The 17,887-nt window shown below is 37.3% G+C and overlaps 1 protein-coding gene and 1 non-coding gene across 7 annotated transcripts in view; both read left to right on the forward strand.

Moving 5' to 3' along the window:
* Window positions 1-17,887, forward strand: part of FOCAD (focadhesin) — a 274,352-nt gene that overhangs the window by 53,539 nt on the left and 202,926 nt on the right. For all 6 annotated transcript variants that reach the window (XR_005025293.2, XR_005025296.2, XR_005025295.2 and 3 more), the window contains 2 exons: window positions 3,198-3,285; window positions 12,369-12,571. Coding sequence is in view for 3 of the 6 variants with exons in the window: in XM_057498735.1 (XP_057354718.1) it covers window positions 3,198-3,285; window positions 12,369-12,571 (291 nt within the window). In the remaining 3 variants the exon portion in view is untranslated. The remainder of the gene's footprint in view (window positions 1-3,197; window positions 3,286-12,368; window positions 12,572-17,887) is intronic.
* Window positions 17,757-17,885, forward strand: LOC118913950 (small nucleolar RNA SNORA30/SNORA37 family). Its single transcript, XR_005025425.2, has one exon. It is a non-coding gene; the product is annotated as a small nucleolar RNA SNORA30/SNORA37 family (small nucleolar RNA).

Consider the following 17,887-nt stretch of genomic DNA (forward strand, 5'->3'; position numbering starts at 1 on the left):
TGTGTGTGTGTGTGTGTGTGTGTGTGTACAGTGTCTTCTTAATATTTTAAAATTTTACAAGGAAGTAAAAATAAATTGAACTGTTAAAATATTTGTGTTATGATATTTCCTGCTCTTAACTCCATCTCAGTGTTCCTGAGGTTTAAAAAAGAAAAATGCCTAGGAAAATTAATTTGCAAACATATCATTTAGGCCTAAATATAGTATTATTTGAACCAAAATGAAGTAGAATAAAGCTTTCTTATTACCTGTTTTGTAGCTATCCCTATATTCCTATATCACTGAGTTTATTGGCTAGATATGCAGTTCAAATAATTCAGTAACTTTTCCCCTTTGTTCTTTGTCTGCTTTTACATTAAAGGACATTTCATTGCACACTGAAAATGGATGCATTTATTAGGCTACATTAGTTTCAGTGATTTGGTCTTACTTGAACTCTTTTAGCTTTATTTGAATGATCATAACTTACTGTCCTTTACCATTTTAAGCAAAATTGTATACTCTTATCAGCAAAATTAGGCAAAAATGGTAGTGATTGTGAGGAGACTGGGTAGCTTTCAAAGTGAAACAAAAGCTGGACATCCCTACTTCAGTAAGGCCAGGAACCCATGTTCTCTAACACATCAGTTCTTAGATGTCTCAGCTGGACTCAGTTCCACCCACCTTTCACTGTGTGTCTCAGTTTAAGTTTTCAGATTCCTAGGAAAAATTATGTGATTGATCCAAGGTGGATCAGTCAGCTCTGAGCAGAGGACAGGGTAGGTAACGAAACCACGGCAGTAGAGGATGTGTGAGCCTGGCCATCTCTACTGTACCTGCTACAGATCTGATGTAGTCTTTCTTACATCTTGTTTTCACTTAAAAAAACAAAACAAAACTTTGCATACTATGTTGTTTAAAGTGGTATCCATAAGCCCAGCATATGTACTTAGTGTCTGGTACATAGGTGGTTCTCAGCAATATTTTTTATTTGAATTGAGGACAAAAGTGTGAATTCCAAGGTTTTGTTGTCATTAAGACTGTGACGTTTGTGGTCCAATATAAAGGCATTTCCTTCTTTTTTGTTTTACTTCCTTTCTTCAGAAAGGTTCTAAATCAGCCTGGATTTCTCCAAAAATACACCCTGAGTCCCCCTAAAGTCATAAAGCAGAGCCTGGATTTGCTTATGCAGCAGTAGTTCATTTGCAACTGTGATCACAGAGGGCAGGTGGGAGAGGGAAGAGAAGAGTGGAATACTGAGGACAGGAGAGGCGATACAAGTTGGTCACTGCTATAAGCATCCAGTTGCCCAATCCCACCATTCTGAGAAGTATTGTGAAATCTTTCCGAACCCTCCATAAAGATCCAGAATAATGGGGGAAATACTTATCCCTGGGCTTCTACTATCAATTTGCCAAGATTTGGCAAGTGGGGCTTTAATTTTTCTGTACTTTTGGATCTCTCAGTGGTCTGGGCAGGAAGCAAGTTACTACAGCAACAGCTATTGTATTTAAAGTGACACATTAGATGTCCAACGTGACTTTTATTAAAAGATCTCATGAAGTGGTACCATTCTTTGGTGTTACAAATTACAAATCAATCAGCCAAACAAAAAATTGTGACCTCTCAGAAATGTAAGCAATTTAAGGTTATCTAAGCTTATACTGTTACTTTTCCTTATTTTTGATGTCTTGATTTCTCGCCCCTCTCCATGCAAGCTAAGCTGTCTTCCGAACAGGCCAGTCTCATTGTTGCAGAAGGCTCTTTTCATTTATGCCTTCAGACCTTTCATTTCCATTCACTTAAAATGCTTCTAGTTCATTTCAGAACCCTTTAAAGCTACTTTGTGGCCCTTCCGGTGATAGCTTGTGTGAAAAAAGACTTTCCAGTGAGAGCATCAAGTATAAAATAATGCTTTTTTTTTTCAGTCTCTAATCCTCTTGGTAGCTAGTAAATTTGAAATTTAAATGACTTTACTGGTTTTCTTTTCTTTTTTTTTATTTTTATGAACATGCAGAGCTTGAGATTGAGGAAAAGATAATGACAAAGAATGGTGTTTTGGTGTATACTGTCAGTGAATTTGTTTAAAAGTATATGTATTGTCCTCAGATAGATAACAGTTGCTTTCATTACTCAACTGTATTTCTAAACAGTGAACATGTATAAGCCCCAGAGACACACATTAGAATATACATCATTAGAAAAAGTAACAAATTTCTTCTTTTGCTGCTTTTTAAAAGTCCTTATACAAACACTGTAGAGCAATTAATTATACTTTTCAAATGGTATAACTGAGATGTAGATATATATTTTATATTTATCAATTTGTGCCAGAGTTGATAGGCTCTCTAAGATTGTAACTTCTAAATTTATCACACTAAGCAGTCTTCTCTAAAGTATTTCTTTAACACATGGCTCTACCTCATATTTTCTTTTTTTTTCCTTGCCCTTCCTCATGATGTATAAGTATTTTTGCTCTGCAGGTGCTTCTGCAAAATTTCAGAATGAAGTAATTTTAGCCAAGTGTGTTGGACCTTTCTTCTTTCTAATACATTAATGTTTTCTTTATTTAGAACTTCAAATAACATCTTATATCACTTACATTTTACTTATTAGAACTTTATGTGTCCTTTTTTTGATTTCATATATATATATATATATATATATATATATATACTTGGTGAAGTTAATGATTTTCAATTTCTAGGGATACTGCTTTGCTATATTTAAGTATACTTAATAGATTACAGTAATTCACAAATAATCTCTGCCTCCCTTGACCCTGTTTCTCTTCTTATAATTGTGATTTATTAAAATTTAAATGTAATTCATTATGTAAGTTACGAATCATGTTTGTATTAGGTAAATAGACAATTGAGCTACTTTTCAGAAATGAAATGTCCTTAAATTAAGTATTTCCGGTAGTTTTCAGTGGTTTGCAAAGATTGTTTGGAACACTTGTCAGTCTGTTGTGTTAAGGAGTTTTCCTTCACAATCAGTTTGGTTTATAGCCTATTGCTTTTCGACCAGATGTGATAACATTTTGGGTTTATGTGTAACTGCTATGGTATTCACCAATTCTTCCTTTAATAGCAGGCTTACTGTAAATAATTTCATATAACAGGTTTGTAGTATTTTATATTAAGTATACTCTTCCTTGATACATGTTATAAAGCCATAGCTCTGGGAACTGCTGCAACTTTTTTTTTTTTTAATAGGATTTTCCTGTTGAACTGGTCATAATTGGAATTGCTTTACTACTCCTACAGACTCCAGCAAGTCAGCAGAAGCCAATCTTAAGTCTAGGTAAATAAAAATACATGCACAAGAGGAAACTCATAAATATAACCTGAACATTGCCAGGAATCACTTGAACTATATATCATGCTATGCCATATGCCATAAAGTCCTGTATACTTTAAGTTTCCATTCTGGAATTTCCTAATTAATCATTACCAAATAGAACTTATCCAACTTTTCCTTAGCCAACAAGGTGTTTTGTGGAAAGTTCTATTACTATATTTACAAGAATGTCAGCTGTCCATTAGGACATTATAATCTAAATAATTTAGTAATGATATTGCCACATAATTTGAAGGACATATCAGCTTGTATAGTGAACTGAGAATCAACAGGATAAATTCCTTGTTTCAAAATAAGTTTTTAGCATTTCTGTGTGTTTTTAAACTCTTTATACTTCTATTTAAAACTGGTGCCATGTTGAACAAGATTTAATTTGTGGTTATTGTATTAACCTCGCTAGAACAGATGAAAGATAACAAATTGTCGACTGTCCAGTATTGATTTAAAGAAAAGTGAGATGGGGCTAAAGTAAGGCAAAAAAGTTCTATTTAAGAATAAACTGGTGAGGAACCAAGTTGCTAGGTCTGGCAGATTGGCAACTCAGTCACACCTTAACGTTGGCTTGCTTCACTTGGTCCCATACAATTCATGCATGATGGAGGATCTGTCTCAATTCTTTTGCATAGTGCCATGATATGTTGACACATTCCCACCCTCATTTTTAAAAAGTACTTAAGGCAAATAAGGATTGTGTAGCTCATTCTTCTGGGCATTTTAATTCGTTGTGATTTAGAGGGTGAATTACATTTCTGCTTATTATCTGTCTTGGTAATGGCTTTAGCACTTGAGGGGCCCTTGGCCTTAGGTTTTGATGCCTACCCTGCTTTTGCTTATTGACCTTAGGATCATTTGTGCCCCCTCCCTGGTCCCTTCCCAAACTACTTTTGCTGGTTTCTGTTTTGTTTTGTTTCTTCCTTAAAGCAGTGCACATGGCATCCTCCCGTAGGTATAATTTGCCAGTGCAGCTACTTCTGACAGTCATAGCTTTGTTATTTTGTTAAACAGCTTTTTTGCCTTATGACTTATTTACCGTAAAGTTCAGCATTTAAGTGTACAATAAAGTGCTTTTTTTCCAGTAAATTAAAGTTGTGCAAACAGCATTACAGTCTAGTTTTAGAACATTTCCATCACCTCCTAAAAATTTTTTGTGCCCATTACAGTTAATCCTCATTCATACCCTCAGTCCCAGACAAACACTACTTTGCCTTCTGTCTCTATAAATTTGTATTTTCTGGATATTTCATATAAAGGGATTTGTTTTTGGACGAAATTAAAAGCGCTAGAGAAACCATATTTCTAATTCTGAAGCTACACTCCTTTTTTTGTGGCTCATGTTTCATAGGATGATATAGGATCAAACACTCCAACACTTTTATTACTGTTGGGCAGGAGACTTTTTTTTTCTTTAAACTGGGTCTCTGATTTGACGTTGCCTTAGTAGAACTGAACAAACCATATTGAAATTATTGAGTCAGGATGTCATGTGGAAAAGAAAGGAAGAGCTGTTGTTTAGTATATTGTAAAAGTGGACAACCAAGACAATATTGATTATTTCAAATTTGAAAAGTGCACAGCATTACTACAATATTATGTGTCTAATTACTGACACCAGCCTTGATTGTAAATAGCAATTTATAAAAGTGCCTGGAAATTTATAATATAGAATATAGAAATACTTCTATTATATGCATTTCTTGTTTTGTTAACAATAGTGAGTTTTCATATCACAGACAATTATGGATTAAGACTGATATTTAAGCAAAAAATGTCAGTAGTGTTAGGATATCAGGTGTTTATACCTCATTCCATGTTCAGGTTTGACTTCCAAATGATTTAAAATAAAATACTAGAAACATTGACATGATTTAAGGCTTGTCAATTTTTTTTGGAGTGGTGGGGAACTCAGTCAATTATTTTAATAATCTAGCTCTGAAGCCTGTGAATAACATCTTACAGTAAATCAGGGTCCATTCAATAACTGTGGAAAAAGTATGTTTTTCCCTTAATTAGTTCTGTTAATCATCTAGGGAAGACTATACATTTAACTGAAGTACTGCTCAATCATATGTGTGTTTTTGATGTGTACATTGAGTTTCCATGTTTGAAAAAATAATCATTTGTTAAAATGTGTTGGGAATTCTCCTGGCTATAGACTTTGAGACTTTCTTGACCCACTTCTTTTTTTAAATTTATCTTTTATTTTGGTATCATTAATATACAATTACATGAGCAACATTATAGTTACTAGACTCCCCCCATTATCAAGTCCCTACCACATACCCCATCACTGTCACTGTCCATTAGCATAGTAAGATGCTATAGAATCACTACTTGTCTTCTCTGTGTTGTACTGCCTTCCCCATGGCTACCACCCTACATTATGTTTGCTAATTGTATTGCTCCTTTTTCCCCCTTATTCCTCCCTTCCCACCAATCCTCCTGAGTCCCTTTCCCTTTGGTAACTGCTAGTCCATTCTTGGGTTCTGTGAGTCTGCTGCTATTTTGTTCCTTCAGTTTTTGCACTCCACAGATGAGTGAAATTATTGATGCTTGTCTCTCTCCACCTGGCTTATTTCACTGAGCATAATACCCTCCAGCTCCATCCATGTTGTTGCAAATGATAGGATTTGTTTTCTTCTTATGGCTGAATAATATTCCATTCTGTATATGTACCACATCTTCTTTATCCATTCATCTACTGATGGACATTTAGGTTGCTTCCATTTCTTGGCTATTGTAAATAGTGCTGCGATAAACATAGGGTTGCATATGTCTTTTTCAAACTGGGCTGCTGCATTCTTAGGGTAAATTCCTAGGGGTGGAATTCCTGGGTCGAATGGTATGTCTATTTTGAGCTTTTTGAGGAAACTCCATACTGCTTTCTACAATGGTTGAACTAATTTACATTCCCAGCAGCAGTGTAGGAGGGTTCCCCTTTCTCCACAACCTCACCAACATTTGTTGTTGTTTGTCTTTTGGATGGTGGTGATCCTTACTGGTGTGAGGTGATATCTCATTGTGGTTTTAATTTGCATTTCTCTGATCACTAGCAATGTGGAGCATCTTTTCATGTGTCTGTTGGCCATCTGAATTTCTTCTTTGGAGAAGTATCTTTTCAGATCCTCTGCCCATTTTCTAATTGGCTTATTTGCTTTTTGTTTGTTGAGGTGCATGAGCTCTTTATATGTTTTGGATGTCAGCCCTTTATCGGATATGTCATTTATGAATATATTCTCCCATACTGTAGAATGTCTTTTTGCTCTATTGATGATATCCTTTGCTGTACAGAAGCTTTTCAGCTTGTTATAGTCCCACTTGTTTATTTTTGCTTTTGTTTCCCTTGCTTGGGGTGATATGTTCATGAAGAAGTCGCTCATGTTTATGTCCAAGAGATTTTTGCCTATGTTTTTTTCTAAGAGTTTTATGGTTTCATGACTTATATTCAGGCCTTTGTTCCATTTCAAGTTTACTTTTGTGTATAGGGTTAGACAATGATCCAGTTTCATTCTCTTACATGTAACTGTCCAGTTTTGCCAACACCAGCTGTGGAAGAGGCTGTCATTTCCCCATTGTATATCCATAGCTCCTTTATCATATATTAATTGACCATATATTTTTGCCTTAATATCTGGACACTATCTTGTTCCACTTGTCTGTGGGTCTGTTCTTGTGCCATTACCATATTGTCTTGATTACTGTGGCTTTGTAGTACAGCTTAAAGTTGGAAAGTGAGATCCCCCCTGCTTTATTCTTCCTTCTTAGGATTGCTTTGGCTATTTGGGGTCTTTTGTGGTTCCATATGAACTGTAGAACTGTTTGTTTCAGTTCGTAGAAGAATGCTGTTGGTATTTTGATAGGGATTGCATCAAATCTGTATATTGCTTTAGGCAGGATGGTCATTTTGACAACATTAATTCTTCCTACCCAAGAGCATGGGATGAATTTCCATTTGTTAGTGTCCTCTTTAATTTCTCTTAAGAGTGTCTTGTAGTTTTCAGGGTATAGGTCTTTCACTTCCTTGGTTAGGTTTATTCCTAGGTATTTTATTCTTTTTGATGCAACTGTGACTGGAATTGTTTTCCTGATTTCTCTTTCTTCTAGTTCATCGTTAGTGTCTAGGAAGGCAACACTATTAATTAATCTATGTATTAATTTTGTGTCCTGCAATTTTGCTGAATTCCGATATTAGTTCTAGTAGTTTTGGAGTGGAGTCTTTAGGGTTTTTTATGTACAATTTCATGTCATCTGCAAATAGTGACAGTTTAACTTCTTCTTTACCAATCTGGATTCCTTGTATTTCTTTGTTTTGTCTAATTGCCGTGGCTAGGACCTCCAGTACTATGTTGAATAACAGTGGGGATAGTGGGCATCCCTGTCTTGTTCCCAATCACAGAGGAAAAGCTTTCAGCTTCTCGCTGTTCAGTATGATGTTGGCTGTGTTTATCATATATGGCCTTTATTATGTTGAGGTACTTGCCCTCTATACCCATTTTGCTGAGAGTTTTTATCATGAATGGATGTTGAATTTTATCGAATGCTTTTTCAGCATCTGTGGAGATGATCATGTGGTTTTTGTCCTTCTTTTTGTTCATGTGGTGGATGATGTTAATGGATTTTCGAATGTTGTACCATCCTTGCGTCCCTGAGATGAATCCCACTTGATCATGGTGTTTGATCCTTTTAATGTATTTTTGAATTCAGTTTGCTATTCAGTTTTGTGGAGTATTTTTGCTCTATGGTCATCAGGGATATTGGTATGCAATTTTCTTTTTTTTGTGGTGTCTTTGCCTGGTTTTGGTATTAGAGTGAGGCTGGCTTCATAAAATGAGTTTTAAGTATTCCCTCTTTTTCTATTTTTTTGGAAAACTTTAAGGAGAATGGGTATTATGTCTTCTCTATATGGCTGATAAAATTCAGCAGTGAATCCATCTGGCCCAGGTGTTTTGTTCTTGGGTAGTTTTTTGATTACCAATTCAATTTCTTTGCTGGTAATTGGTCTGTTATTTTCTGTTTCTTCCTTGGTCAGTCTTGGAAGGTTGTATTTTTCCAGAAAGTTGTCCATTTCTTTTAGGTTATCTAGTTTGTTAGCATATAGATTTTTATAGTATTCTCTAATAATTCTTTGTATTTCTGTGGTGTCCATCATGGTTTTTCCTTTCTCATTTCTGATTCTGTTTATATGTGTAGACTCTCTTTTTCTCTTAATAATTCTGGCTAGGGGTTTATCTATTTTGTTTATTTTCTCTTCTATTTTGTTGATTTTCTCAAAGAACCAGCTCTTGGTTTCATTGATTTTTTTCTATTATTTTATTTTTCTCAATTTTATTTATTTCTTCTCTGATCTTTATTATGTCCCTCCTTCTGCTGACTTTGGGCCTCATTTGTTCTTCATTTTCCAGTTTCAATAATTGTGAATTTAGGCTGTTCATTTGGGATTGTTCTTCCTTCTTTAAATAGACCTGGATTGCAATATACTTTCCTCTTAGAACTGCCTTCGCTGCATACCACAGAAGTTGGGGCTTTGTGCTGTTGTTTTCATTTGTCTCCATATATTGCTTGATCTCTGTTTTAATTTGGTCATCGATCCATTGATTATTTAGGAGCATGTTGTTAAGCCTCCATGTGTTTGTGAGCCTTTTTGTTTTCTTTGTACAGTTTATTTCTAGTTTGACACCTTTGTGACCTGAGAAGTTGGTTGGTAGAATTTCAGTCTTTTTGAATTTACTGATCATCTTTTTGTGGCTCAGTATGTGATCTATTCTGGAAAATGTTCCATGTGCACTTGAGAAGAAGAATGTGTATCATGCTGTTTTTTGGGTGTAGAGTTCTGTAGATGTCTGTTAGGTACATGTGTTCTAATGTGTTGTTCAGTGCCCCCATGTCCTTACTTATTTTCTGTCTGTTTGATCTGTTCTTTGGAGTGAGTGGTGTGTTGAAGTCTCCTAAAATGAATGTATTGCATTCTGCTTCCTCCTTTAATTCTGTTAGTATTTGTTTCACATATGTTGGTGCTCCTGTGTTGGGTGCATAGATATTTATAGTGGTTATATGCTCTTGTTGGACTGACCCTTTTATCATTATGTAATATCCTGCTTTATCTCTTGTGTCTTTCTTTGTTTTGAAGTCTATTTTGTCTGATACAAATACTGCAACATCTGCTTTTTTCTCCCTATTAGTTGCATGAAATATCTTTTTCCATCCCTTGACTTTTAGTCTGTGTATGTCTTTGGGTTTGAGGTGAGTCTCTTGTAAGGAGTATATCGATTGGTCTTGCTTTTTTATCCATTGTATTACTCCATGTCTTTTGATTGGTTTATTCAGGTCATTTACATTTAGGGTGATTATCAATAAATATATACTTACTGCCATTGCAGTCTTTGGATTTGTGGTTACCAAAGGTTCAAGGGTAGGTTCTTTACTATCTAACTGTCTCACTTTTTGTCACTTATTATGCTATTATAAACACAGTCTGATGATTATTTCTCTCCATTCTTACTCTTCCTCCTCCACTCTTTATATGTTAGGTGTTTTATTCTGTACTCTTTTGTGTTTCCTTTGACTGCTTTTGTGGATAGCTGATTTTATTTTTTGCCTTTAGTTGATATTTGGTTGTTCTGCTTTCTGTGGTGTGATTTTATATTCTCTGGTGACATGCATTTAGCCTTAGGAGTATTTCCATCTAGAGCAGTCCCTTTAAAATACCCTGTATAGGTGGTTTATTGGAGGTAAATTCCTTCAGCTTTTGCTTATCTGGAAATTGTTTAATCCTTCCTTCATATTTAAATGATAATCTTGCTGGATACAGTATTCTTGGTTCAAGGCCCTTCTGTTTCATTGCATTAAATATATCATGGCATTCTCTTCTGGCCTGTAAGGTTTCTGTTTAGAAGTCTGATGATACCCTGATGGGTTTTCCTTTGTAGGTGATCTTTTTTTCTCTCTCTGGATGCCTTTAATACTCTGTCCTTCTCTTTGATCTTTGCCATTTTAATTATTATATGTCTTGGTGTTGTCCTCCTTGGGTCCCTTGTGTTGGGAGATCTGTGAGCTTCCATAGTCTGAGAGACTATTTCCTTCCCCAGCTTGGGAAGTTTTCAGCAATTATTTCCTCAAAGACACTTTCTATCCCTTTTTCTCTCTCTTCTTCTGGTACCCCTATTATGTGATTATTGTCCTGTTTGGGTTGGTCACACAGTTCTCTTAATATTCTTTCATTCCTAGAGATCCTTTTATCTCTCTCTGCCTCAGCTTCTCTGTATTCCTGTTCTCTGATTTCTGTTCCATTAACAATCTCTTGCACCTCATCCAGTCTGCTCTTAAGTCCTTCCATTGCTTGTTTCATTTCTGTTATCTCCCTCCAGCCTTCATCCTTTAGCTCTTGCATATTTCTCTGAAGGTCCATCAGCATGGTTATTTTGAATTCTTTTTCAGGAAGATTGGTTATATATGTCTCACCAGGCCCTCACTTTGTCATTTGAGTGATTTTAGACTGGACCAGGTTTTTCTGCCTTTCATGGTGATAGAAGTGATCACTGGCGAGTGGTACGTGTGTCAGCTGGGAGCACAAAGTCCCTTCCTGCTTGCTGGTTGCCTTGCCCTTCTCCGCTGCTTGTGCCTGTTACCCACACACAGGGAGCAGTCTCTGGGTTAATCCCCTGAGCTGTCATGGGTGGGGCAGCCCTCGTGATAGCCTGGCGCACTGCTGGGTGTTGCAGATGAGTGGCATGTGTTCTCCTGCGAGAATGGCACCCCTTTGTGCCTTCCATACTTTGCGGTGGTTTCCTGTGCCTGTGTTGAGCAGTTGCGCACAGGGGCAGCCTCTGGGTTTGGCCCTGTTAGCTCCATACTGGGAGAAGACTCTGTGTGGTTGCTGTTGGCAGGGCTGCTCCCCGTCTGGTCCACAGCTTTGGTGGGTCAGCTGGTTTACTTGCAGCACCAGCTTGAGCTAATGAACAGCAGGCTGCTTATCGCCATGAGAAGCTTCAGAGTGGCATTACCACCCAGGGAGTTAGGGTGCCTGTAGTTCCTTAAAATTCCCAGCCTGCTAGGCTGAGTGTGCCAGGATGATTTTGTCCACCTGTTAAGCCCTTGTTCCTTTATGACTTTTAAAGCACCCACTTTTCCTTTGTCCCAGGGGAGCTGCCTGTGGGGACTTGCTCACAGTTTCCATCTCGGATTTTACCTTTCTGTTTCTCCAATATCTAGTACACCATGCAATGTGTGTCTGTGCTCCCGGTGTAGATTATTAGGGCTGGTTATTTAGAAGTCCTGTGCTTCCACTCCCTCCCCACTCTGATTCTTTTCCTCCTGCTGGTGAGCTGGGGTTGGGGGAGTGCTCTGGTCCCGCCAGGTCATGGCTTTGTATCTTACCCTATGTGAGATGCTGAGTTCTCGCAGATGTAGATGTACCCTGGCAGTTGTACTCTATCTTCTTGTCTCTCTTTTAGGAATAGTTGTATTTACTATATTTTCAAAATATATATGGTTTTGGGAGGAGATTTCCACTGCCCTACTCATGCCGCCTTCTTGAGAAATTTCCTGATCTACTTCTTAGCAATTATGGCTGAAGGACAGTCCTATTTCACCTTGTATACTTAAGCATCTCTTAATATAATTCTCAGCTGAGTTTATAAGGGTAGCATGCTCATTGATCTTGTTATTTGCTGATCAGGAACTCTGGTCTCTTGACTCTGGTTGAAGCCAGTAGTAGGATTTGACAGATTATAAAGATGTATGTTGAATTGTATTTTAAGGAAATTCGTAGTGACCAAAAACAACTGATATGTACTTTCATATGTGATATGTGTTCTCTCTAAGAGTATCAAGTTTTCAGTTATATATGTTAACAGCTTGTTTTAGATAACTTTTATGTTCCTTTTCTAAAAGGATACGATTATCTTAGTTATGTGTCTGATCCAAAAAACTTTTTGTATATCACTCTTACAAACTTTTTGCATATTACTCTTATAATGTATTGTTTGGCTATGGTATTAATTTTTAAAAATGTAAATTATTTTGATGAATAGCTTTGCAGCTCCTCTCTATTCCTGAGGGTCAGAAAATTCCAAAGTCATCCTTGCTCTTAGTGATGCCAGTTCTGCAGATCCTGTCTTCTTCTGCCTTGGAAGACTGCATATCCATGGATGAAGAAAGTCCTTCTAGGCAGCAGTTGGCTTTAAACCTGTTGGAAGTGGTACAGCAGGAGTCATACAGAGAAGACCACCAAAAGGTAATAAGTTCATTTTTGCTTCTCTTAAGAAAGTGTTAATGTGGAATTTATGTCTCTGCACATAACTTCACCTACTGATGAAGTATCTGTTTAGATTTAAGCTCTATCATGAACTTCACCAGTCTGTGAAGCAGTGGTGCAGATGTTAGTATATTCTTCTGGGTGAGGGGAGGGTTTTCCTCTTGTGAAATAAGTTTTGGAAATGCTGTGTAATCTTTTTCCTAGTTAAAGTTCTTGAGAAATCCTATAGAAAAGGAACTACAGTTGACCCTTGAAAAATACAGGTTTGAACTGCCTTGGTCCACTTATACATGTATATTTTTCAATAAATATATTAGAAAATTTGGAATCTATGACAGTTTGATAGAACATTCCTTTCTCTAGCTAACTTTATTGTAAGAATATAATGTAATACAAAACACACAAAATATGTCTTAATTGACTGTTTTATGTCATTGGTAAGGCTTCTGGTCAGCAACAGGCTTTTAATAGGTAAGCTTTTGGGGAATCAAAAATTATACTTGGATTTTTTGACTATGCCAGGGGATTGGTGCCCCTAACCTCATGTGGTTCAAGGGTCAACTGTAGTTCTACTTAACTTAGTGCTTCTCCAACATGTTTGAGCATGGAATCCTTTTTCTTGTCATATTAATAGGTACAGCATAGCATATTGCTAGGTCTAGGACAGTCCAAGGTGGGAAATCATGAATGCTTAGAAGTTCTGGAATCTGTAAAAACTAAGACTTCATTTTTGAATGTGGCACCTTAGGCCATATTCCCTGGGATAATGGCTCTTGACGTCTCCTGTGTGTGCCCCTACTCTGCTGCCTTCAGTTGGAAGACAGCAGGCCCATCACACTTCATTCCTATTCCAGCTTGCTAGGCATACCCTATTTTGCTTCATCAGTCTCACTGTTTCTGTTACAGTAACATGAAAGTATCATCACTGTCTGGTTAGTGGCTGGGCTCTAGGCCCACATTTGTCAGGCTTTTTCTCTTTTGCTTTTTGAGTTTTGCCTCTGGTAAAATGTAGTGTTACTTGCCAGCTGCTACTTTTATGGGGATTGAATGAGGATTGCAGAAGGTAAAACTGACGAAGCACTTTAAGTCTCCATGGAGAGAGGCATTACATAAATGCAAGCTAGAGCCACAGTTGTTTCATCTGCAAAAGCAGAGATACCTCTAATCCTGTATTGTTAAATGTGCTAGCAGCAAAAATCCAGGCATTGTTATTCCTTGTTTGAGCATGCTGCAGAAATTAGCAGATCGGCAAACTGAATGTATACCACAGCTTTCTAAACTAAAATTTGACTTAAACTTAAAGACTTGCAATAGTTTATTTGCATTGAGAAGGATGTTTTGGCATCTGCCCTAATAGGAATACAAAATGTGGCCTGCATTTTTTGGTAGCCTTTTGCCTTCCCTCTTGGTTTTCCCAGAACAATGATTGGATTCTGAATGGGGTAGAGGCAGGGCAGGATATACTATAAGAGTTCTGTTCCCTAAAATCACAAGTGATATTTACTGAGGATCCCCCTAATTCCAGTATGTACATACTCAGCTTACTATTTGCTCAGGTGTGTGTGACTCTTACTCATCAACACTAATAGCTAGACTTTCTCTTCAGCAGCTGATGAAGAGGGAGGAGGAAGGAGCACTGTCGGGCTATGAATAGCCTCCTCCTGATAGTGTGCTGCTTAATTGAGGCTTTGAGTGGACATGTGATCACTAAAAATATTAGGCTACAGTTTATTCTTGGCTTTTCTTCTGCACCTGTCCAGGACTCTGTATTCCAAACATACCTATACATTTAACATGCTGTGAATGCTCTGACTCTCTTCCTGAATCTTTGCATTTGCACATGATGCTGTTTTGTCTCTTTTGCCTGACCTACTCATGCTTCAAGACCCAAATGTTCTCAGCTTACCTGAGTCAGTATTCATTACCCTCTCTTCTTTGCATCCTCAGCACTTTTAGCCTTATTCAATTGCATTGTGTCTTAATTTTTAGGGGTGTGATATGCTGTGCGATGCAGTTCTGCATTACCGTCCATTTCTAAAGTGTTGATTATTATGAAATAAGACACAGTTTACCTTCTTCCAGTTTTTAAGAATTAAAAAATGGAAGATATCAAACCAGCCATTCATCTCTTTAAAACAAAAGATTAACATAATCTAATAAGCTTTTTATATTCTATAGTGATACGTAGAAAACAGGATCTTTTTCTATTAGGCTATTAACTGTAATATTTAAAACCACCTACTTGTGTTGTCTTAGATTTTAACAAAACAAACACTAGCTGTAAATTCTAAAATGGTTAACATCTTGCCTCTCCTGTCCCCAGACAATGTGGGGGAAAAAGAAAGCACCAGTGTATGAGTCAGGGTCCAGAGGGACAAATCATACTGGTAATTTGAACATAGCAAAACTTAAATACAAAGAATTAACTAGTAAAAGTGTTTAATTGCTAAGAATTATAAAAGAGACTCTAAGGAATATTGTAATAATAAATGTAGGGAGGAGCTACTACTTCTAGGATTGGGGGGAAAGTACAGGAAGGAATGAAGAGGGTCTCCCCACTCCAGCCTGGGAGATAACCTTGTTGGAAAGAATGTGGCTCTGATAGCCTGCTGGATGGTGAAGTTGGCTGGGGTGCTGCAGACCAGGGCTGGCCTGTAGGAAGCCACTCACTGCGGGGCGAGTGGACTGGAGTTGGCTGAATGGATCTACAGGAAGCCACCTACCAGGGCCTCCCACATACCACTGGCAGCCATTGTAGGAGAAATCCCCAAAGCACATAGGAACCTGGATAAAAGCCCCTTCCTCCTCTATGCTTGCACCACCTCTTATCTGCTCTACTAACAAGGCCTAACATTGCACCAGAGGGTGAAGGAGAAATGTTGACAAGGTACAGGTACAATATCACAGGCAAGACAAAGAAGGGGTGTATTTGGAGCTGAGAGGTAATACACTAATAGCTGGCACAGCCAGTAAGGCAGAATTGGGCTTTATTGGAAACGAATGAGGGTAGATGGGCGAGATAAAGGGGGGAAGAGACTTGGAAGCTAAATTCCTTCAGTTATGTAGTAGGGCAGAGTTCTCTGTAAAATTGTTAGTCAACAGAGATTTAGAGACAGCTTGCCTGAGCTAGGGTCTATCATGCATTTTATTCATTGGTATTTTGGAATAAAGTACTTTATTCAAATTTAAAGTGCATGAACTTTATGACCTGGTAATAAAGCAGTGCAAAGTAGGTAGTATTCAAAGTTGCTTTGAGGTAGTATATAGTAAGCAGAAAGCATTTCGGATATTTGTCTCTTAACAAATATTTGCAGTAGATCATGGCTGTCCTATTTATAGCTGAAGTTAAAATTTATTGAGCATGTGCTCTATGTCAGGATTTGTTACGTGGGCCAACTCCTGTTTCTCACAATAACTGTGAAATAGGCATTGTGGTGCATGACTGGTGTTCCATTTGCAGTTGTGTGACCTAGTGGTTGAAGCTCTCTGGGCTCTGGCAAAGTAGGCCACATGGCTCCTGTCTCATGAGGTTGTTTGTGGAGCACGATTTATATTCAGGCTCCATTGTAAGTGCTTTGTCATATCATAAGTCATTATATTTTTCCCCAAACTCTTTGAGGTAGTAATGTTATTGGTCTCATTGTGCCAAAGAGGTAACTGAGGCATAGAGAAGATAAATAACTTGCCAAGGGTCATGTAGTAGGAGCCTGATTATTATTTATTTTTGAATAGATTTATTGAGGTAAAATTCACATGCATTTTACTTAAAGTATACACTTCAGTAGTTTTTAGTAAGTATATTTGCAGAGTTGTGTATCTATCACCATAGTCAATTTTAGAACACTTTTATTGCTCCAAAAACAACTGTATATTGCCCAACTAATATTCCTATGTTTGGATATGCCACATTTTATTTTCCCATTCATCTTTTGATGAACATTTGGGTGGTTTTCACCTTTTGGAAATTATGAATAATGCTGTTATGAACATTCATTTCTCTTGGGTGGATATCTTGGAGTAGAATTGCTAAGTCATACCATAACTTTGATTGTTTGAGGAGCTGCCAGATTGATTTCTAAAGGGGCTGCACCATTTTACATTCCCACCAGCTGTGTCTGAGGCTTCCAGTTTCTCCACATCCTTGGCAACGTTTGCTGTTTGCTTGTAGCCATCCTAGTGAGTGTAAATGGCTTTTTCATTGTGGTTTTGATTTGTATTTCCCTGATGATATTCTTATAATACTCATTTAATAAGTGAAGAAACTGAGATCGGAGAGGCTAACTAACTTGCCTGCATTATACAAGTAGTGAAGGATAGAGCTGAGATTCAGATTTTGGCTCTTTGACTCCCTATCCTACATCCTGTTGCCTCCATTTTGATTTTTGTGTGTGTGCACAGAAATTTATCATCTTTGTGCTGAACTTGGGAGTAAATAACAGAGCTTCAGGTTTACAGGGAAACTGTAAGTCAATAGTCAGCTGAGGTAAACTGTTTTTTCTTAAAAGCTTGTGTTGGAAATTAAAAGGAATTAGTAAATCCTCAGTCTTTTAAGTCTGTCTTTGTCTTCTGAATAATGTGGGTACTGAGGATGTGTGGGTTGTCTTTTCGTGGTGATTAACCACTCCCAAGCTTCTCAGCTCTTGACTAGATTCTTCCACTTTCTTTACTAGAGCAGAAAGTCCCACTTTAGGCTTTATCTAGTCCGGCCTTCTGCTACTGGTCTGGTAAGTCATTAAATCCCTTCTAGCAAAACACTGTCCTACTTTTAGAGTTTCCATACTTCTCTCCTGATCAAAATTCTGGCTCTCTTGATCAAATCCTTTTTCTACATTTGTTAAGCCTAGTCACTATTATAGACAATTGTTATTTAAAGTTAATAAAAATCTATATTGTTCACTTATATTCACTGTGTCTTTTTCAGTCATCTTTAGACAAAGGAGTACTATCAGATGTCTTGTTAATATTTAATGTACCTGAACAATTTTATTAAAAAGCTTTTTAGGCTAAAGATTCTCAACTCTTTTATATCTCTAAAAGATGTTTTACCACCATTTAATATTTATTTACATGTTATTTTTCTATGGTTTCTTTTAGATATAATTCACCTAACATAAATGTCTTTTATTTTTAAACATCTACTTTCTCCTCTAGAACACAGAGCCTACCAGCACTTTCACAAGTCCCCCCTCAGGCCGTGGGGCCAGGATTTGGTAGCTGTTGCTGAGGGAAATCCCTTGGTTTCATCCCTGCCCTGGGACTGTGCCAGTGGCAGCTGTCACTCATTGAGATAGACTG

Source organism: Manis pentadactyla, chromosome 3, assembly GCF_030020395.1.
Source record: "Manis pentadactyla isolate mManPen7 chromosome 3, mManPen7.hap1, whole genome shotgun sequence".
Classification (NCBI taxonomy): domain Eukaryota; kingdom Metazoa; phylum Chordata; class Mammalia; order Pholidota; family Manidae; genus Manis; species Manis pentadactyla.